The sequence below is a fragment of the Folsomia candida genome, unplaced genomic scaffold, assembly GCF_002217175.1.
Source record: "Folsomia candida strain VU population unplaced genomic scaffold, ASM221717v1 Fcan01_Sc002, whole genome shotgun sequence".
Classification (NCBI taxonomy): domain Eukaryota; kingdom Metazoa; phylum Arthropoda; class Collembola; order Entomobryomorpha; family Isotomidae; genus Folsomia; species Folsomia candida.
In genome coordinates, this window is record NW_019091194.1 from 2,668,197 (window position 1) to 2,688,401 (window position 20,205).

The 20,205-nt window shown below is 39.0% G+C and overlaps 4 protein-coding genes across 8 annotated transcripts; 2 read left to right on the forward strand and 2 right to left on the reverse strand.

The window, feature by feature from the left end:
• Positions 1 to 147: 147 nt before the first annotated feature.
• LOC110845219 (RNA-binding protein squid) lies at positions 148 to 6,865 on the reverse strand. Of its 5 annotated transcripts, none has more exons than XM_022091591.2 (8): positions 6,717 to 6,865; positions 5,816 to 6,134; positions 4,099 to 4,139; positions 3,710 to 3,837; positions 3,301 to 3,447; positions 2,756 to 3,089; positions 1,599 to 1,751; positions 148 to 1,494 (listed from the first exon to the last, which is right to left on the reverse strand). In XM_022091591.2, exons 2-8 carry the CDS (start codon positions 6,040 to 6,042, stop codon positions 1,415 to 1,417), a joined length of 1,110 nt encoding a protein of 369 aa, XP_021947283.1. In that variant the 5' UTR covers positions 6,043 to 6,134; positions 6,717 to 6,865; the 3' UTR covers positions 148 to 1,414. The 5 variants fall into 5 exon arrangements, with proteins under 5 accessions (XP_021947283.1, XP_035703024.1, XP_035703026.1 ...); XM_035847131.1 differs by having other exon boundaries at positions 2,738 to 3,089; XM_035847133.1 differs by having other exon boundaries at positions 148 to 1,515; positions 2,738 to 3,089.
• A 1,315-nt stretch (positions 6,866 to 8,180) lies between these two features.
• On the forward strand, positions 8,181 to 13,081 carry LOC110842654. Its single transcript, XM_022088436.2, has 19 exons — positions 8,181 to 8,434; positions 8,509 to 8,652; positions 8,933 to 9,009; positions 9,187 to 9,242; positions 9,306 to 9,535; positions 9,603 to 9,784; positions 10,068 to 10,174; positions 10,265 to 10,373; positions 10,444 to 10,681; positions 10,743 to 10,930; positions 11,005 to 11,197; positions 11,261 to 11,468; positions 11,555 to 11,729; positions 11,805 to 11,912; positions 11,990 to 12,138; positions 12,215 to 12,320; positions 12,381 to 12,503; positions 12,584 to 12,724; positions 12,798 to 13,081. The coding sequence occupies exons 1-19, from the start codon at positions 8,350 to 8,352 to the stop codon at positions 12,939 to 12,941; spliced, it is 2,763 nt and encodes a 920-aa protein (XP_021944128.2). The 5' UTR covers positions 8,181 to 8,349; the 3' UTR covers positions 12,942 to 13,081.
• A 3-nt stretch (positions 13,082 to 13,084) lies between these two features.
• On the reverse strand, positions 13,085 to 16,101 carry LOC110842647 (NEDD8 ultimate buster 1). The gene is made up of 8 exons (XM_022088426.2): positions 15,652 to 16,101; positions 15,463 to 15,555; positions 15,300 to 15,391; positions 14,926 to 15,232; positions 14,709 to 14,804; positions 14,480 to 14,637; positions 14,046 to 14,404; positions 13,085 to 13,977 (listed from the first exon to the last, which is right to left on the reverse strand). Exons 1-8 carry the CDS (start codon positions 15,694 to 15,696, stop codon positions 13,244 to 13,246), a joined length of 1,884 nt encoding a protein of 627 aa, XP_021944118.1. The 5' UTR covers positions 15,697 to 16,101; the 3' UTR covers positions 13,085 to 13,243.
• Positions 16,102 to 16,864: 763 nt separating this feature from the next.
• On the forward strand, positions 16,865 to 20,060 carry LOC110842646 (adhesive plaque matrix protein). The gene is made up of 6 exons (XM_022088425.2): positions 16,865 to 17,022; positions 17,121 to 17,386; positions 17,479 to 17,797; positions 17,880 to 18,208; positions 18,304 to 18,525; positions 18,645 to 20,060. The coding sequence occupies exons 1-6, from the start codon at positions 16,974 to 16,976 to the stop codon at positions 19,896 to 19,898; spliced, it is 2,439 nt and encodes an 812-aa protein (XP_021944117.1). The 5' UTR covers positions 16,865 to 16,973; the 3' UTR covers positions 19,899 to 20,060.
• The last annotated feature ends 145 nt before the right edge of the window (positions 20,061 to 20,205 follow it).

The following is a 20,205-nucleotide window of genomic DNA, read 5'->3' on the forward strand; positions in this document are numbered from 1 at the left end:
CTTATCAATCAAGTAGTAAGTAATCCCAGAAAGACAAAGATTACAGACATCTTTTTTTAGTAGTTAATAAAATCAAACAAAGTTTTCAATCTCATCAACTTTTAACCACCTACTTATGATTTCGTCTTACACAAAAGAATGGATGGAAATTAATTAGGATGGATTGGACATCGAAACTAGGTTATTATATAATAGATGATCTTCCTGGTGGTTGTGGTAAAAATTTGATAGTTTTTTAAAATGGCATCTATTATAGCTCGATCTTATATGATGTCCTCGCTCCTATACAGGTTTCTATCTATCTTTATATTTTCCTATAGTGGTAATAATAACTCGTTCATCTAATTGCCAGTAAAAATTAAAATATCTAACTAGACATTTATTATTTTTCGTACAAACGAGTAGAGAAGATGAGACCCATCACCGGCCCAGTAAAATTCAGGGACGGTTAGAGGGGATTATCAAAATCATGAATCTTTGAATCTGAATTTTTTTCCCTGGAATGAAGATTCGAAGATCATGTTTCGATCATAATAAAACCATGCACGACAATTGAACAACAACATTTGTTTTTCTCTCTGGACTACATACTCACTCGTGTTCATCACTTAATTCATTCATTGCTTAAATGATACTGACTGCTTTTTACTTTAAAAATGCGTCTCTTTCTTCACAAGGTTGGTAAACATTTAGTTAGCATTCCTTCTTTGCTCCTTCAGTTATAAAAAGTTCATGGGTTCTCTCAGCTATAGAGAAATTTGGGAGATTAATAAATTAGCGATAAACAAGTGTTAAGCTAAAACTAGATAACCCTGGTCAACGAAAGTATGATAACAACGAAGCCAATAACAAAGGAAACAAAAAATTACTGATTGAAATTGAAGCGTCCTGTATTATATATTATATTCATGCCTTCTTCTCACAGTAATAATAACAAATTAATAATAGTCTTCTCCAACGTCTACTTCTCTCTTTTTCTGTCGCAGATTATCAAGAATAGTACATGATGAGACAAGTTCACAAATTTTGCTATCTATCTACTGCATAATGATGTACTAATAATCTAATAACGGTACCTAATATAAAGTTTCTGAATTACACGATAAATTGCATCAAGTAAAACACGGATATGGACAAATAAACGGTAACAATAAGAATATAATGATAATAATAATTTACAAATGTAGCGTGTAAATATAGTGAACAGTAAAGTAAATATCGGTACCTAATAAATTAACATAGTAAATCATTATTAAGTAATAACAATAATAGAAAAGGATGAGCTGCTGCTTGTTGGAGTGTTGGAGAGCGATTTAAAACAGCACTGGATTTTTTTGTAGTTGATGATAATGTTTCAAAGTGGGTGGTGGAGGAGGAGGATGATGATGATGAGGGAGTTGAGTCAGTCAGATATTTAATATGGCATATGCCTAGGTTGACCGCCTCTTGGTTGACCTCTCGTCTTGCCGCTGTAGCCCCCCGCTCCACTCGTCCCTGTAAGTCAGTCAGACAATCCTTTTTTCAACAACTCATGAACATTTGACACCCGTATAACTTAAAGCATTGCGAAGAAGCAAGGGGTCACAACAAGAAATTACCTCTCCCTCCACGACCGCCTCGCGATGGAGTTGACGTACCGTCATAGTCGTACCCACCGTAGTCTGAATAACCACCGTACTGTGAGTAATAGTCATAGTTTCCGTACCCACCGCCATAATATCCATCATATGCTCCCGTATACCCGCCGTAGCCTGAGAATGAAAAAACAAAAACGTCAAAATTGCAAGAAAGCTGGCATATGATAAAGAAATTAAAATTGTCATTTCAACAGCAAAAGAAACCCAACTTTAAACTACCAAGAGTAGAAAATTAATAATTTGTCCAAGAATTATAATAAAATGCAACCGCTATATAGCTTTACTTTTTAAATTAATTGATACTAAATCATAAAAACAAAATGAAAATATATAGCGTCCTTTTATGTCCCTGCTAAATAGTACTTTTATATATGGCATGGCTTCTTCTAGTCACCCTCATACTCTGGTTACGAAATACTACTAAATGAATGATAACAAGGGATTAAGACACACGACCAGAATAATAATTAGTTTTTATTGCAATTTCTTGCATGCAAGGTTAGTTTTAGACATTCATTCACAACACAGGCCAGCAACAAACAACAAATTAATAGAAAATATTACTGAAACTGCTTCTCCTACTTCTACAAACAACTAAAATATATATGTATGTAGTATATACAGAGCTGGGGGATTAATCGATTTGGGATTGATTAAACTTGTGCAATTAATTCGATCTGGATAAAGATTTTTTTTACATTTCATTTGATCAATGATCATGTTAATAGAAGCAATAGAAAATTGAATGGGGAATTAATCAAATCTTAATCCGAAGGCGGATTAACCACACAGCTAGATTATGAATTACAATTTTCAAATTTCAGGATTAAGTATCCCAGCTCTGATTATATATGACCCTGCCATGATGATCCTAAATCTAGAGGTGGGTGGGAGGGAAGGAGTTGTTGTGGTTGTACTTGATCACAATAATAAATATATACATTTTACTAAATTGTACTCTTCTTTTTCTACTATATCTCTCACTCTAGCTATCTAGCTTTAGCCAGCGAAATTAATAACGCAACAATAATACATATAGAAAAGTGAAGTAAAAAGTATCAAAAACAAATTTTAAAAGTAGAAGTCACTGGCATTCTTACGCCCAGTCGCGCTATAACCTTGTCCGTAGCCTCCACCGCTATATCCGCCAGCGTTTTGTCCTCCGTAGCCTCCCCAGTTCCAGTCGCCACGCCCCCTGCCGCCACGACCTCGAGGTGCACCGCGTCCTCCGCCGCCTCCACGGCTTCCCATGCCCATACCACCACCCCATCCGCCCATCATTCTCGGGTTTTGTGGTGGTTGTGCCTTTTTGACGTCGACTTCTTTCCCAGCAATTGTCTGCTTAGGCGTCTTCAACAACTCTTGGACGATTTGCTCGTTGTCGAAGGTGATAAAACAGAAACCCTTTCTTTGGTTCTTTACTTTGTCGATTGGCATTTCCATTTCTACAACCTAGTGAAATTAAATTATTATTAGTATTATTACCAACAAGACTCAGATTAACTACCAAATTGTAGTATTTTTAGGAATAATTATATTTCAGAGAAAAAAATTGGATGGTTTAGAGGGTATCCATCATTAAGCTCAGCAGCAGGACTGTATTTGTCATCATTTAACATTGTACAAAATAAATAATTTTTCGTTAATCACAAAGTAATCTTACGTTGCCAAATTGAGAAAAGTAGGTCTTAATTTCATCATCGCTGATCTCTTGCGTCAGTCCTCCCACAAATATCTTGCCTTGACGAGCCTTGGCTCTCTTTGGGTCAACTTTCTTTCCATTGATGACATGTTCTCCTGCCTCAATGACCTATATAGAGTACAAAAACACACAAAACATATTAATTTCAACCCATTTGAAACTCATGCCGTGTGGGTTGGAGACTTGTAAATATAATAATAATTAAGGGATAATTTCTTGAATAGTTCAGATAGGATGGATGGTAACAGTAGTCTCACTCAACTATACTCAGAAGCAGGACTGAATTTGACATCATAACCAGACAAGAATTGATATTTTTATAGGGGCAATAATGTTAAGCTAAAAATAAGTAAAAATGAGTATTACGCACCTTGTCCAAAGTTGCCGTCTCTGAGAAGACAATGAATGCAAATCCTCTCGACCTTCCTGTGGCCGGATCCATTTTCAAAGTCAAAGACTCGATCGTCCCAAACTTTGCGAAATATTCTCTCAAATCCTCTTTAGGTTTTTGAATCAATCAATTATCATGAGTGGGTCAACAAGTTGGATTTTGAATTCGATTGAAGTAAGTGATTGAGTTTTCAAGTTGCACACATGGTTGGAGAGAGCACACAAGTAGTAGTAGTAGTCAGGTTTGAAAAAGTTTGCAAAAATATATAAACCATCTTTAAAATCCAGTTTTATCCTTCTCTTATTTAAATCATCTACTGATTATTAATACGAATGTAAAGTGTATAAGAAAAATTGAAGTGTACATACTTTCAGTGGTTTCCCACGATAACCCGCCGATAAACAGCTTCCTATAAGAAAATTGACGGTGAAAGTCTAAAGTTAAAAAGTTTTAACCCCAATAAAGAGTTTTCCTATAAATTTTTTTTATAAACACACAATTTCTAACAAAATTCAGTCATTTTACATGAGGAAAAACACTTAGTTAACAAGCAAATTTATGTTTCATTTAGTATCAAATTTAGGAAGGAGAATGAACAATAATGCATCTCGATTCATTTTATGAAGAAACGTCTCTCAAAGTAAAAAAAACAATCCTCTCAAGACGAAAGACTCTCACAACCATCACGCAACCTAAACCCACCCATCACCAAATTTAAAGATATCTACTCATCAGAAAAGGTGCAACAATTGAAATAATAAGTAATAATAAAAAAAAGAGCATTATATATGTATCGATCAACTCGAAATCAAGGAACCTGATTAATTAACTCTAAGGCATGAATTTCAAAAATTGTAATGAATATTATGATGATTGATGAAAAGTTTTGTCCATGAGTGACATTAAATCTTATAAGGAATTTGTAAAAAGTCAGAAATTAGTGAGTCACAAGAGAACCAGGTTTTGATTGAAAATTAAAACAAATTGGAATCATAATTTGTAAAAACAAAATATAATAATGGACGAGAGAATGTGTAATCTACTAACGAAGAAGAGGGACACCATATCGAAGCTCGTCTTTAAGTTTTAAGTGTCGTTTCACTTTTTTAGTCAGTCATCAACAACGTCACAAAAAAGTCAGGTCAGCCATCGTAGACCAGCGTCACTGAGCGCTTGTCGTTGTCGCTTATATCGCGATTGGCATATACAAGGTGGAGCAGTAGTAGTAGTAGGAGGAGGTTTATTTGCCTTTTGAGATTGCATGCCAATGTCAAGTTGGCGGATCGGCCGTGTGTCCTAGGTGCCCATTAAAGTAACTGAGCTCCCAAGAAGTACCTAAAAAGGCCCAAATCAAAATCACCCTTTTTAAACATCCCTTTTTCAACAACCAACTAAACTGTACTACTGAGCACTGTCGTCGTCATCATCATCATCGTGACCAAAAAATCGATCTGATTCTGCCTGATGAACTCAAATTACGAGAAAAACTAAAGCATACGAACGGACGGAAACATTCAGTCGACAAGAAGATTAATTATTATAAGAGTTTAAGTATTGGTTACAGAAATCTCATTCATCAGCGCAGAATCAATCAATCCATCAAAATATAAAAAGTATACAAACTGATAATAATTAATAATAAATAATATAACAATAATCAACAATCTGGACAAGAAGTGAGAAATATTATGCAAAACCAGAGCAGTGAAAGTTGTCAAGTAGAGAGAGAGAGAGAGTTGGAAGTTTTGTCTTTTTGTGCCAAATGAACAAGATACAGTTGTAAAATTTGACTGACGACAATTTCGACAACAACAATCGAATCGACAGAGACCAAGAGAAGGGAGCTCAATACCATCAAAATCTGCAAAACACTAGTCTGAATATCTGATTTCAATTATTAATAAAATTACTTTTTCAAATGACAATTAAATGAGAGAGTGACGATTTCAATTCGAACCAATATACGACAGAGATTGTCTGTCATACAAAACTCAACTTTTTTTGTACCTTTTAAACCAATTAAAAATTGTTTCTTATCGTATTTTTATATATGAAAATAAGAGTGGGAGGAGGAAGAGGACATACTGGTCAGAGGTGGCGGCATTGTTGGCCGCGCTAGAGTCCCCGTTCCCTTGATGTTCCATGTCTTCACCACCATTCCTGTTCTCGTCCCCATTATTGTTGGGGTTGGTGGCGCCCATAGAGTCGTCTTGAAACTCATCTCCAGTCCCAGCAGTTAACATTTCTTCGTCACCCTCATGGTTCTCGAATCCACCGTTGGTAATGTCGTCCGAAAAGTCTTGACCAGACATCTTCAACTAAATTTCGTATAATTCCGTGCTGGTGGAATCAGTGAGAAGGAGTGGAGGAAAGGTGATGACCTCGCTCAACTCGATTTGATTATCTGTAACAAGAATAGAGAGAATGTATTAGCTTTGATTGGAATGGAATGTGTATACGATGGCAATAATTTAGCCAACTTGCATAATAATATGACCAGCAAGTCAATCCAATTATCCTTTCTACTCGATTCAATGTTTTCAAATCAATTCAATACAAAACGTTTTCAAAATTTGAACCTTTGACCTTTCTAATCTTATTAGATACAACACAATGATAATGACGTCACCTAGAATAGAATATACTTCGCATTAATGCTACGCTATTCCAAATTCTCTACTTCTTTCTCCTCCTCCTCCCCTTTCCATTACTTTGACCAACAATAAATATTAACCTTTAGTACTAAACTAACCCTTTAATCTTACCAGTAATGGTAAATATATAATCTTTCCTAATTCGTCATCATATGACGCATTACAATAATATATGGAAGAATTTTACCACCATTCCAACTGAAATACAGCCTTCTACCCAGCTTCAGAACCTCACCTGAGACGAGGGGCACGTTTTACGCAAATTTTTGCGACAATTGTTGCAAATAGGGTGCAAATAATTATTCAAATTGTTGAAAAAAGAAATATTTTACCTTAAATGTGGAGTGGAGCCGGATAGTTGACAGAGAAGAAGAGTGAGGCGAGTGAGGGACGAGGAATGGCGTCCGTCTCGCGTTTATTGCTCCCGTCACCACGCACCCACCAACAAACCAACGCGCTGATTCGTCAATCCCAATCTCAAACCAAACTCTGCCAAAGTTTGATTCAGGGGGAGATTGATACTCCTTCACCAGTGTGCGGCTGGTGGGATTTTGATACAAATTAAAGTTAATTATAATTAATTTTGGCATTTCTGGTAAAACTAAGTATGATTAATGAAAATTTTGAAATTTTGATGAGATAAGCGTGTGTACTTTTCAAGTATACGACCTCTGAATTTTCCTCCATGAAAGGTAGTGTCATTCTGTTCGTTCTGCAAGTTTGGGGAAATTGAGAAACTTAATTTTCGATGTAGAATCTCATGTCGACTTTTGTTGCAGTAATTCGCTAAATGTTAAAGTATTTCATATATTTAATGATTACTTCCAATAAAATAAAATATATTTACATAATTTATACCAATGTGCTAGTAATTTTGTGATAATGGTGACAATGGTTCTGTGAAGTAAGAAATTTTACCTAGAATGAAAAATATGTAAATTGTGCAATTGTGAATCTTAAGGATGTCTGATTTGAATAAAATAATTCATTGCCCAGAATGAGAAACTACCTAAACATAGAGACGAAATGGGTTACTGCTACTGCATGGAAAAGAAAATGATTTTCTCAATTTCCCCATTTCTGAACTTACAGTCAACAGTAGGATAACACTACCAATTCTTTATAAAAGAGTAAAAAGCCTGATTACATAGTTTCACAAGTTAAATAAGCATATGCTTTAAAGTTAACAATTTTGCATATTTTACTTTGATAACTTTAAATAAACAGTTTGTTATTAAATACTTATTTATGATTAGACAATGCACTTATTGATATAATTTAGTAGATAAATATGCATTATGCATGCATTATGCAATGCTCAAAACTAATGAACTTTACTTTCTCTAAACAAAACGATATGCTTACTTTTTTGTAATCCATGAGACACTTAAAGTATGACAAATATGATATGGGCAAGATGAGAATATGAGACAATCCATTATTTTTTCCTGTCTTTCTCTGTAAAAATATTTTTCGCAGATAAATGACTTCTTCCAAAATCGATATGACAACATAACCAATCCTCGCAAATTAACTTTAGTGTAACAATAAAATTATTTATCACGCGATTCTTCAAAAATTAAAATATCGAACGTGAACTGACTTCTTTCCACTTAAACAGTGTCCTTCAAACTTATTACAGCAAATTCATTCATACCTTTTCCTAGTCTCACTGGTCAAACAACCATCAGAATAATCATGTCAAACGCAGATAAGCCTCCCAAGATTCTACAACCACAGGCAAGTCTAGTACATACACCAGTTTGGTCAGAAATACTCCGACAGTTTGTCTCAAAATGACAAAATCTAGCCTAATCCCCTCAATTTTCTAATCACATTTTGCCATCCATTCATTCATCCTCTTTCCCACTACTGATCATTAATTCATACTTCTTTTGTTTCCTGTGACTCCAGTGTCTGGACACGTACGGGCTGAAACCATGTACGGCCGAGTATTTGGACAGAATGAGGGCAGTCGCACGCCAATGTGGGTACGACATCAAGAAACATTTCTCGGAACATGATCCCCTCGAATTTGGCGTCGTTTCGGGTAACTAGTTTTTGTGGTCAAGAATTTACGCACATTGGTATTTGGCTTATTTGTCTCCTCTTTTCCGTAAATAGACTACCTGTTCAAATGCATGATGCACGAAAAATTCATGTGCCAAGTTCCCTTCAACATGGATCAGGTGCAGTTGATCACGGAATTTTTCCAAATGCCGGACGGAATGATTTGCTACTCTCGCCTCCACGAGTTAATGATTTCCAGTAAGTAGTACAACAAAGTTACCATAAAAGAACCACGACCACGACATGAATGAAAGTTACTATTTCACATTAGGATTTATCGTGCTCCTATTGTGGTGAAAGTTCACAATTGCCTTTCACCACAATTGAACGTACATTTGCTCCGTATTTTTGATACAATTGGCAATTCAGATTTCCATTCTTCTCCTGACTTGACTTATGATCCCAATTTATTCTCCCCTCCTGGTCGTGTGTACAAATTTGGGTATGAAATTAAATTGTAAATAAATATTGTATATAGACGACAACATCGCGGACCAGTTGAGGGATTGTGCTTCACAAGTTCCTTTCCCAAAAGTGTCGGATGTTGAGCTAAGGGTAAGTGGTGCACGTATACGTGGAGAAAGTCGTTGTATTGATTGATCAGTATTCAGTTTTCTTTTGTGAATAATGCCGCTTCTACTACTTTTCTTAATTACTTTCTCTTTTCCATTCATGCTTTGTTGTGGGAGTGATCGATATAACGAAACGCATTGTGTTTGTGTATATGTGTAGGCATGTGGAAAACACGTCTTTGGAACGGAGCCCTGCATTCCATCCATTCTGGAAAGGTGCGTAGGCTAGATTTTCATACAAAAAAATGCACATATTGAGACGAATTTGCTTTCACCCAGGTTGCGAACTGCCTACTTTCGCCTCCGTATCAAAATCACGGATCAGTTTCGCTGTTGTGACCCCACCTGCAAGGGGCTCATTTCTGAAGAAAAGTTTCAATGCATCCTCAACGACACGCTGGTTCCAGAAGCGGGCGTCACGGAGCGACAGTTGGACGCGGTGACTAACTATTATCGCGCGTATGATGACCAAATCGACTACAAACGGATGGCTGAAATGTTTGACTCGAGTGAGCTGTTTTTGATAAATAAGCACAAAATGTCATGATTTTTTTTTCTAATTGGTTCACTTCTCAGCTCTCAGTTTGCAAGAACAAATCCAGTTGAATTATATCACATCGCGAGACCAGCTCAAGAAACCGAAAGCCGTGAACAAATTGAGTGAAAAAGATGAAGAGAGGATTGTCGAGATTTGGCATAAAATCGTGAAAAGGGCTGATCGTCATATCCTCATAACATTGAATGCAACATTTGATAAGGTAGAATTTAGTCTCTAATTTGGTTAAGTAGACAAATTATTGGAGAAAAAGCGAAAATTTTCGCTTGCGTGACAGGGCTCAGTTTCCTGTACAATAATAATTCTTCCTTTAATTACATTATATGGTTTCTTTTCCGGTTACTCTGTGAAACATAACGAGTCCGTTGTGCCAATCAGTGGTGAAAGTTTCTCTCTTTTTTTTGCACAATTCATGCCCGAATTGGGCGAAATTCCTATAGTTTAGTCTGTCATAAAACGTCTCACTTTCTCGCATTTTTACCCAGTTCGCTCATCGACAGTCTGGTGAGGCTACGGTTCCTCACCTGAAACGCTTCCTGGTCTACTTGGATGCAGACCTGGTGGAATCCGATTTTGCTCTTTTGTGCAAAAAGTTAGTTATGTTTACTTGCTACAGAATACAAAAAAAATAAAGTCACATATTTATGTAACTCCAATAAAATATCTCTAAAATATTACGCAGATACGCCACCAGAGACTACAACGTCAACTTTCTTCAACTCGTGGAAGACCTGGATGACACGTACCACGCCAAGATCTGTCCCCAAAAGCCACCTGAGCCCATCCTCGGGGTACGTATGTACATATTAGGATAATATGAAAATCTGATGGAATTTGTGGAATTCTTATGATTTTTACCAGGCGGACGGCCCCCCTTACGATATGGAATATCCCCCTGATTTGGGTGGGGCTGGGAAGAACAGTTCCGTGTGGGGATTTCCTCACTGTAAATGTGCCTGCGAAGATGAGCACTTGGCTGGGGCGTGTTTGCCGCAAGATTCCTCTCGCTTTTACGAAGGGGGTCCAGTCGTTGGTGGGTTTGGGAGGAGGCCAATTCTAGGCAAGGACTACATCAACAAAAGGGCGAACGCTTTTTACGGTGAGATAATATTATCCTTCATTTGTATAAACAAAGACTTGCAACTTTGAGTTTACAATAGGTCAACGATACGCTGGAGCGTACGCACTTTCTCCCACGGCTGGGAAACCGTCCCCCATTCCAATGGGTCTCACGGGCGAATTGAAACCGAAACTGGGACAAAGTGAAGCTGTCGAGCTGAGAAATCTGATGGAACGTCTTCAACAATACTTGTACCGATTTAGGGTCAGAACGAAAGAGTTCTTCAGGGTGAGGGGCTCATGATAAACTTTTGTCTCAATATTCCCCTTGCTGGATAAGTAATCTGTTTCTGAATTTGTTAGGATTTCGACCTCATGAATCATGGCTTCATTTCAGCGAACCGATTTCGCCGGGCCTTGGCCAACATGGGAATTGGACCGGGGGAAAAGATTGCTTTGAGTGAGGGCGAATTTGATGCCTTGATAAATTACTATCGGTTGGAGGACGATCAGTCGATGGCATGCTGGAGAAAATTTGATGATGATATTGAATCAAGTACAGAATTGCATTTACTTTATTCTCTTGTGATTTGTGCATAATATATTTTGGGATTTACAGTCTTTCTGCAAAGAGGAATCGAGAAAATGCCACTGATCTTAACCCCTTCACCTGATCGGATCATGGCGATTCCACGAGCTGGGGCCACAAACATGGAAGATATTCCTCTTCGAATTCGGCAATTAGCGAAATGTGCCATTGCCCGATTGCGAAGTCGAGTGGAACTTGAGAGCTGCAATATCAAGTATTTCTTCAAAGGTTTCGACAGGTATGTAAATTAAGTGATACATATCCAAGCTAGCAATTCTAAACTACAAATACGGTATTTAACTTTTATTAAACTTTAATTGTTAGGATTAACAATGGGCACGTTTCTCGCCAGCAATTTAAGCAAACTCTCTCCATGCTCAACTACTACTTCACGGCGGATGAATTGGACGCGATTTCCGTCCAGTACTGCGACTCCCTGGGGTTCAACTACTTTAAACTGTTGGACGACATTGACCCCAAGAATATTGAGCCGGGATGGGTAATCAGTTAATAATTAATTAAATTATTAAAATTAATGACTAATTAACTATATAAGTTTTACTTTTTTAAATAGTATTCCAAGTACAAAACTGGACGCTTATACCAACTCAGCCGCCCCAGGCCAACGCCAAAATGGCAAGAAAATGACTTGCAACGAATCATGTACAAGATTCAGGCGAGAGTAAGCTGTGCAAGAGAAAACTTAGAATATAATCATAAAATTGAATAGCAATATGAGCTAAATAAATTTTATTGCAGATGGTACGAAATCGTCCCAAACTATACGACTTTCTCCGTGACCACGACTATGTTAATCACGATCGTATCAAAACTATTGACTTCCATCGCGCCATGGACCGGGCCGGGTTTGAGTTGACGCCACGAGAGATTGAAGTGCTGACTTGTTGGTGAGATGATAACCTTACATTTATGCTTATAATTAATAATTATTTTTTCTGATAACCACCTGTGCAAATTTGATAGCTACACGTCTCCCGATGACCCCATGGAGATTGAATGGCGTTGCTTCCTCAACACGGTTGAAACAGTTTTCACCGTCGCCAACTTGGAGAAAGCTCCACGAATTGAGGTTGTTTCGGTTAAAATTAATCTGCTTTTAAGAAATTAATTTGTAACTTTATTAATATAGCCTCAAGCTTGGCGTCCTCTCAAAGAGATGGATTACGACAAGGAGCTCACGAAAGAGGAATATTGTCGCTACATTTCTGGAATGCGTCGTCTCGCTCTTCGCGTCTATCAGCGTCGCCTCGAGGTGGGATGAGAAATGGAATTTGCGATGATAATTTTGTATTCGAAATAAAATTGAGGGACAATTTTTATTATCGATTTCAGTTCAAGCCAATGTTCCAAGACTTCGACCAACCGCAAACCGGCCTGGTCTCAGTCAATCAATTCCACCGAGTACTCCACACCCTTGGGCTGGCCGATCTTGTGACGACGAGTGAATTGGAGGCAATCATTAAGAGATTTGGGGTAAGTTCGATTAAATTGTTTGAATTTCTTGACAATTGTCTATCCAACTATGTGATATTGTTTTATGATGAAGGTTGTTCGTGGACTGAAGGATGACGTTGACTATGTCGAATTCCTGGCCCAACTTGAAGGCATCACCAGCGTAAATCCGATAACTTTGGAGGAAATGAGCCCAACCGGTGTCAAGTGGTACGAACAGTTGAATCCGTGCTGTTAAAGGAAGGAAATAAAAAAAACTAGCTAATCGACTAATACAAAACTAACTGTATTCACCATTAAAATGACAATATTGTGATCTGTAGAATTCAGTGCATGCACTGCGCTATTAAATAAAGGAATCAGCAATTATTAAACAAACTATTCTGATTACTTTATGTACGTTTATTTTGTCAAGATTTTCCAAATTGTTGGGTTACAGATTTTTAATTACGACCATTTCAATCATAAGTTTTTAGGTGGATTCGTACGGATGGGTGTGCATATGTTTCGATTGAAGAGTTTTAGTAGAATTTTGCTGCGTCAAAGTGACTCTAAGAGTGCTTTGTATTGCGCCAAGTACGTATTCTCTGGTCGCATTTCCAAATCGATGTACTCCGCTTCCGAGTGGATGTCCTTAGCCAGAGTGTTGTAGGCCTTCCTTGACTTTTGGACTTCCTCCTCTGATGGGGTTGGAGTCAGGGAGAGGAGCGCTTCCTCCGACAGAGTCGAGTTGAGTGCAGTTTTTATTGAATTTATCGCTGACGAAATTGCGTCCGGGTTTGTCGCCAGGGCGGTCATCGCACCCGCTAGATCGCCTCCGAGCGCTGCTGCGCCGCCGGGAAGAGATGCTGCCAATTCTGTAATATTGGCAATCGCAGAGGAAAGTTCTGGATTCTGACTTGATGATGACGAAGTGGACGGCTCATTGGTTGCCATTTTGTTGATGACCCCGCTTAGAACTTGGCTTTCAAAGGTTTCATCACCCATTAATTGGATGGCGGCGTTGGCATCGTTGTCGCAGCGGCGTAAAGCTTCGGAAATGAGGAAAGGACTATAACCCATCCCTTTGAGTTGCTGGTACAGTTGGACGTTAACGACTTGTCCGTTTGCACATTTCCCTAATTTCTTTTGTAGTTTTCGCCGTTTTAAGTCTTCCCGTTCTTGCTCCTTGTTCTGGGCCTTTTCTTCACGTTTGCGAATAATCCAGTCCACGGCAGAGGTTAATTCTCCATACGTGGAACGGAGAGCAATCCTCGCTTCCTCTGATCCATAACCTGTGGTGTGCATAAAATTATTGAGATCAGATACTGGGAACTAATTTTCATATCGCTATAGATCTCACCCATGCTAATAAGTTCAGCCAGACTGTCATCCTTTACTTTGAGTCGAGTTAACTCTGCTTCGGCTCGGTTAATGTAAAACTTTGATTTTTCAATCTGGCCCAAGTGGTAGGACGTGATTCCTTGGAGGAGGTGAAGGCGAACGTAAAGGGCCGCCTCCCAACCGGACGACCCTTTGAGAGCGATGACACGCTCCATGTCCTCCCCATACGACCGCTTTAAGACCACTTCACACTGTCTGAGTCTAGCCTCGACTTGAGGAAGTTCGGAAATGCTTTGAAGGCTGAGGTAACACCAGGCAATATCTAGATTGAGGAGGCCGTAGTTGTCCACCATGGTGAGAAGTGAAGATTGACATTGACTATATTTAGGAACAATTAAGGGAAAAACATTACCTTATACATCATATGTGAAAATCAAGAGATGGTAAAATTACTTGTAAACTGTATCAGCCTCTAGCAGAAAAACCAAACATTTGGAAAATTGTTCCGATTTCATGAATGCTCTACCCTTCTCATGTAAGGCCAGGGCGACGGTTAATGCTTTCTTTTCAGAGTCGGGAAGACGTAGAGCTTTTCCGGATTGATCGGCGACCTAAGAGTACATAAAACATTTACTTCTAATATCTGATTTGCAATTTTTTAGTAGTATCAAAATTGTATTACTTGCAACGAGTACAGCCCGTCAGTTCCATCTTTGGAAGACAAGAAATCGGCCGAGTTTTTCGTTTCTTCGAGTTCCTTGAACTGGTCTTCGACTTGCTAAACAAATTAGTTCACATAAATATGTTAATCCAAATTTTGCTCAATGTATTCAGTTTAATCAATCATGCTCAATAACTAATTTCATGTATGATATACACAATAAATAACACGTGCATACTTGCAGAGTTTCATGATCCATTGCAACAGACAGGACCATAATCTGACTCCCATTCTTGACATTTTGCATATCCAGCATTTTATTATCGTCCAACACCTTCCCAGCACAGATTAACTTGAGCCCATTCTCCGGAATTGAGACTGTATGGGCGATGCTCCCTTTCAATTGTTTTGCTGATGTTTCGTTCAAAAAGATTTGAATTCTGTTGGTCAGATGGTCCGCTTTTATCTTATCGGGGCTAAAACCAGAAAATCTGAGACGAACAGTGGCAATCCCAGTAGCTTGAAATGCATTACGCTCAGCCAATCTATTAATCAATTATTTAATGATTCATCAGTTAATTAAAATTTTATCATATGTAATCCTTTTCTCACCTTTCAATTGCATTTTTCTGCAGAGAGTACATACACTGAGCTACATCAGCTTCCCCAATCTCCAACTCTGTGGCATACCTTGCAGACAATGCCTACGAAATATGTACAATAGTCAAATTAGTAAATCCCGAAGCAATATTCTACAAATTATGTTCAAACTAACCAATATCTCGCTATCCTTCACAGTTTCTCCCTCGTAGAACGGCTCCAACCATAATTTTATCCCCTCAACATTCAACTTGTCTCGAATTCTAGCCTGAAAAAAATATCATCAATTAAAAATCTGACAAAACAATCTGTTATTCTGTTTACAATTCACACTTAAAATAATCAAACGTTAATTCAAACTTACATGTAGCGCACTCTCGGCCAAATTTTGTGACGACGGTGACGACATTTTTGAAAGCGATTTTAACTTTCCTTAATTACACAATTTCGACTAATCTACGGATGACGATTGACGATGATATGACACAAAAATCATGTGTTGCTCTTCCCCTGTAAATATTATGCAAAACGTAAACAAGAGAGTTCCGCGGCTTGGAATTCACGCCCGATGGTGAATTATTTTGTGTGAAAAGTAGACGAAGGGACTCCACTTGCCCCAAAATTATTCATATTTTTAGGCTCCCATTCAATTAACTTCTATTATCTCGTCTCTAATTAATTAGTAATTATAGTTGAGCATTAATTGATTGAATTTTGTTATTCAGGAGCGAATTATTGCTGTTGTGGAGACTCGATGACGATGACCACTGCGAAGCTGATTGATGATAGGAGGAATGGGAGAGATAAAGAAAGATAAGGTGTAAGTTCTTTTTAGAGTTTTAATTTTAATTTTGTTTTTGTAATTAATTGCCGTTTAAATATTCGTGATGAGATCATGAGATTTTCAATTAGAAATTGAATTGTGTAATTTGGTGGAGGGAGGATAAGAACGACATGATGACCAGTTTATTCCTGGAGATATCTCATTTACTAAAATTGAGCAGTTAATGCTTTGGTGTTGATTGAGTTTCGAGTCGAGTCTTTTGTGATCTTTTTTGCTAGATTCTGCATGATTTTTTGTCCCAGATGTTATTGCAAATGCAGATTTGATAATGGGCATCGTTCTTCGATGACCGGATTCGACCCTGTTTTGTATTAATGTTTAGAAAAGGGATGAAAGATTTTGCTAAATTATATGGCATGATTATTAACAAGAGATTCCTTGGAAGTCGTCTGTCTTAACATTCTGCTCAGTAAATGAAGGTGTTGCTGATAGCCAAAGTTTTCAATCTGAATATTCACCTCTCCTCCTTCTGTGGAGCAATTTTGTTTCGTTAAATGCATGTGCATACTAGAATTAAAGATTGGATTTTGGTTGTACTTAGGAAATGTGAACCATAATGACGATGAACTCGGGCTAGGTTTGTGGTTGTATAACCCCAATTTGAATAAGAAATAAGATGAACAAGAGACTGAGGAATGGATTTTATACTGACCAGCAGCATCTTATGAGGTAAGTATTTGTGAAGTATTTAACTAAGTGACATGATGTCGAATATTTAATTCATTATAAACAGATATGCAGCCGACGCTGAGATGGTCGTTGACTGGAAGCCGGGTATCATTCGAGTCTGGATGTAAATTTGAAGGTCGGAGAAACTAATAAATAGGACCGCTTGACAATGAATGCCTTCCAGACACATTTTGGCTTCACACTCACTCTATCTGATCATGGGTAAGAATTAAATTTTGGTTTTGTGAATGGTGGGTGGAGAAGGAAACCTGAAAATAGTGGGGGTAGTGTGATTTACAATGTGCGTGTGTGTTTTCTAGGGTCCATTCGGAACGTGTTCTATGGGGGAGTGGTGTGCTCCTTAGTGTCTCTGAGTCTGCCGACATGGGGTCAGCAATACGGTGTGTCGACGTATCAACCACCTTCCTACAGCCCTCCTGCCTATAATCCCCCTGCATATCCCTCATACCAGCCGTCGTATAATCCTCCGTCTTACCAACCATCTTATCAACCCAGTTATCAACCATCCTACCAGCCGTCTTACTCACCACCACCATACTATGAGACTTATGAGACTACTGTCGATGTAAGGAATTTGAAGACTTTTTTTTTCTTCAATTTTTTAAGATTTATTGTATACATTTTAGTTTTAATTGCATGTCTGCATTTCAATTTTAGTACAAGGAAGCCAACCAGACCCGTCACTGCGGAATTCTTCCCACAGTTCATCGTCAATACGGGTATGAGAAAGATCGTGTTGCATTCGGAGAGTACCCTTGGCAGGTCGCCATCCTGGATTCCTACTACAACTACAAGTGCGCTGGAGGACTTCTCAGCCCTCGACACGTTATCACATCTGCCTACTGTGTCGACAAATTAAACGAGGACCAAATCAAGGTTCGCGTTGGAGAGTGGGATTTGCAATCGGACAAGAACTACCAGGAGGTTTATAAGAACTATGAACTCTCAGTGTGCAAGAAACATCCCTTCTACTATGGTACAAAATTTCTGCAAATTTCACAGTGTGTTATATTCATAATAATTTATAAAGTACTGTTTAATTGTGATGCTTCAAATAGTTCCTCAATACGCTCCATCCTACTATCCTCAATCTGATAGCTCAAACTCCCAAGCGAGTTACCCAGTCGTGATTTTGGAATTGTCAGAGGATGTTGATTTCGATCAGTACCCACACACGGAAGCTCTTTGCGTCCCAGAGTTCTACTACTTGTCCAAATCTTACACCAACGAATACAGTTACGGCTATGGGTACGGATCCCAGTATGGACAGGGACAACAACAACAATCCTCCAACACCAACAACCAGAAGAAGAATGAGGAAGGGGCCGACAACGACTTGGAATGTTGGGTTGTTGGATACCAAGAGTCTCCAGTGGAAAAGATTGAGGTGATTTCTTGATTTCATTTTATTTTATTTTTCATGCATAAAAATTACACCGGGGTTTATTGTAATCCATTTGAAATTTAAATTTGTTTTTGCAGTATCAAACTGAGGTCTACAAGCCAGCTTCATACTCATATGGAGAACAGTACCAGTCTTATCAACAATCTTACCCATCATACGCCCCAGCTTACGAGTACAGTCGAACCCCCAGGAAGGCCAAGGTCAGGAAGCTGTACACCCCATATCAGCAAAATTATGGCTATGGCTACACACCGGAAGTGGACAGCTGGGAGGCGGAATATTATTACGATGCTTGTCATGTGAGTTCCTTAAATATTTATTTTTGACCTATCCTATTTTTGTTTGTTTATGTACAATTTTTTTTAAATTGACTGACTTTCGAATTTATACTGACTGAAATTGTTTTGATTTATTTTAGGCTGATATCGGCTCGCCCATCTTCTGCTTGGTCGAAGGCAAATATGAAGAGGAGTACTACTACCCTGCATACCCTGCAAGTTATCCAAGCTACCAACCCTCGTACCAACCAAGCTACCAGCCTTTATACCAACCAAGTTACCAGCCTTCATACCAACCAAGCTACCAGCCCTCTTATCAACCAAGCTACCAGCCTTCATATCAACCAAGCTACCAGCCTTCTTATCAACCAAGCTACTCTCCACCTGCTTATCAACCCAGCTACAACCCACCAAGCTACGAGCCCAGTTATCAACCAAGCTATCAGCCAAGCTACAATCCTCCCTCTTACCAATCGAGGTACCGACGAGAAGCTGGACAAGGTGGATACGGCTATTCAGCACCAAGCTATCAACCCAGTTATCAACCAAGTTATTCTCCGCCATCTTACCAACCATCCTATCAGCCCAGCTATGCTCCACCTTATTACACTTATCCAATCAAGGCTGCTGAGCCATTGAACCGTGAGTACCGACGAGCCGTTTTGTATGGAGTCGTCCAGTACCCAACTCAGTGCTCTTACGGATATGGTGCGGAAGGCAAGAAGATCACTGCCACCCCCGCTAAGGACTTGGTCGCCTGGATTGACAACGTCCTCCACACACCTGCCTCATGTGCCTATTATGCTCCTGCGAGCTATGAGCCAACCTACTACCCAGAGCCCGTGTACGACAGTTATCAACCCAGCTACGAACCATCTTATCAGCCGAGCTACTCTCCACCTGCTTACCAACCAAGCTACTCTCCACCAGCTTATCAACCAAGCTATTCCCCACCAGCTTATCAACCAAGCTATTCTCCACCAGCTTACCAGGCGCCAAGCTATGAGCCAAGCTACAGCCCCCCGGCTTATCAACCAAGCTACTCTCCACCTGCTTATCAGCCAAGCTACTCTCCACCAGCTTATCAACCAAGCTACTCTCCACCAGCTTACCAGCCGCCAAGCTATGAGCCAAGCTACAGCCCCCCGGCTTATCAACCAAGCTACTCTCCACCAGCTTACCAGCCGCCAAGCTATGAGCCAAGCTACAGCCCCCCGGCTTATCAACCAAGCTACTCTCCACCAGCTTATCAACCAAGCTACTCCCCACCCGTGTACCAGGCGCCAAGCTACGAGCCAAGCTACTCACCACCAGCTTATCAGCCCAGCTATAGCCCAGCTCCATCCTACCAGCCGAGCTACTCTCCACCATCGTATCCTCAGCCTAGCTACTGATATGGTGTTTAATTTTCAAAATTTTACTCGACCGTTATGATTTTGTTATTTTGTTAACGTAAAAACTTTCGGAAAAATTCTTGAAAATATAGCAAATTCAAAATTCTTTTCAACCCAATCCTTGTCAGCATTTTATGAATAATATCAAGTACCTTCCATCCATGTCGATGCATTCATTCATTCATTTGATTCGTCATGAAACGCATCATCCCATATTATTGGACTTTGGACCTAGTCTCGCTTTTGCCCCACTAAAATCTCAAGTGCCTCAGGCATCTCATCATCGTTTCTCATAATACGACGACGA

Coding starts and splice junctions, on each gene's coding strand:
- LOC110845219 (XM_035847131.1), bottom strand. CDS start 6,042: ATGTCTGGTCAAGACTTTTCGGACGACATTACCAACGGTGGATTCGAG. Junction 4,140..5,815: donor AATGCCGCCACCTCTGACCA/GTATGTCCTCTT, acceptor ATTTTCTTATAG/GAAGCTGTTTATCGGCGGGT. Junction 1,495..1,598: donor AGGCGGTCGTGGAGGGAGAG/GTAATTTCTTGT, acceptor ACTGACTTACAG/GGACGAGTGGAGCGGGGGGC.
- LOC110842654 (XM_022088436.2), top strand. CDS start 8,350: ATGAGGGCAGTCGCACGCCAATGTGGGTACGACATCAAGAAACATTTC. Junction 9,243..9,305: donor ATTCCATCCATTCTGGAAAG/GTGCGTAGGCTA, acceptor GCTTTCACCCAG/GTTGCGAACTGCCTACTTTC. Junction 9,536..9,602: donor GGCTGAAATGTTTGACTCGA/GTGAGCTGTTTT, acceptor TTCACTTCTCAG/CTCTCAGTTTGCAAGAACAA.
- LOC110842647 (XM_022088426.2), bottom strand. CDS start 15,696: ATGTCGTCACCGTCGTCACAAAATTTGGCCGAGAGTGCGCTACAT. Junction 14,805..14,925: donor TGGATCATGAAACTCTGCAA/GTATGCACGTGT, acceptor TAATTTGTTTAG/CAAGTCGAAGACCAGTTCAA. Junction 14,405..14,479: donor GAGGCTGATACAGTTTACAA/GTAATTTTACCA, acceptor TCCTAAATATAG/TCAATGTCAATCTTCACTTC.
- LOC110842646 (XM_022088425.2), top strand. CDS start 16,974: ATGCCTTCCAGACACATTTTGGCTTCACACTCACTCTATCTGATCATG. Junction 18,209..18,303: donor CTCCAGTGGAAAAGATTGAG/GTGATTTCTTGA, acceptor TTGTTTTTGCAG/TATCAAACTGAGGTCTACAA. Junction 18,526..18,644: donor ATTATTACGATGCTTGTCAT/GTGAGTTCCTTA, acceptor GATTTATTTTAG/GCTGATATCGGCTCGCCCAT.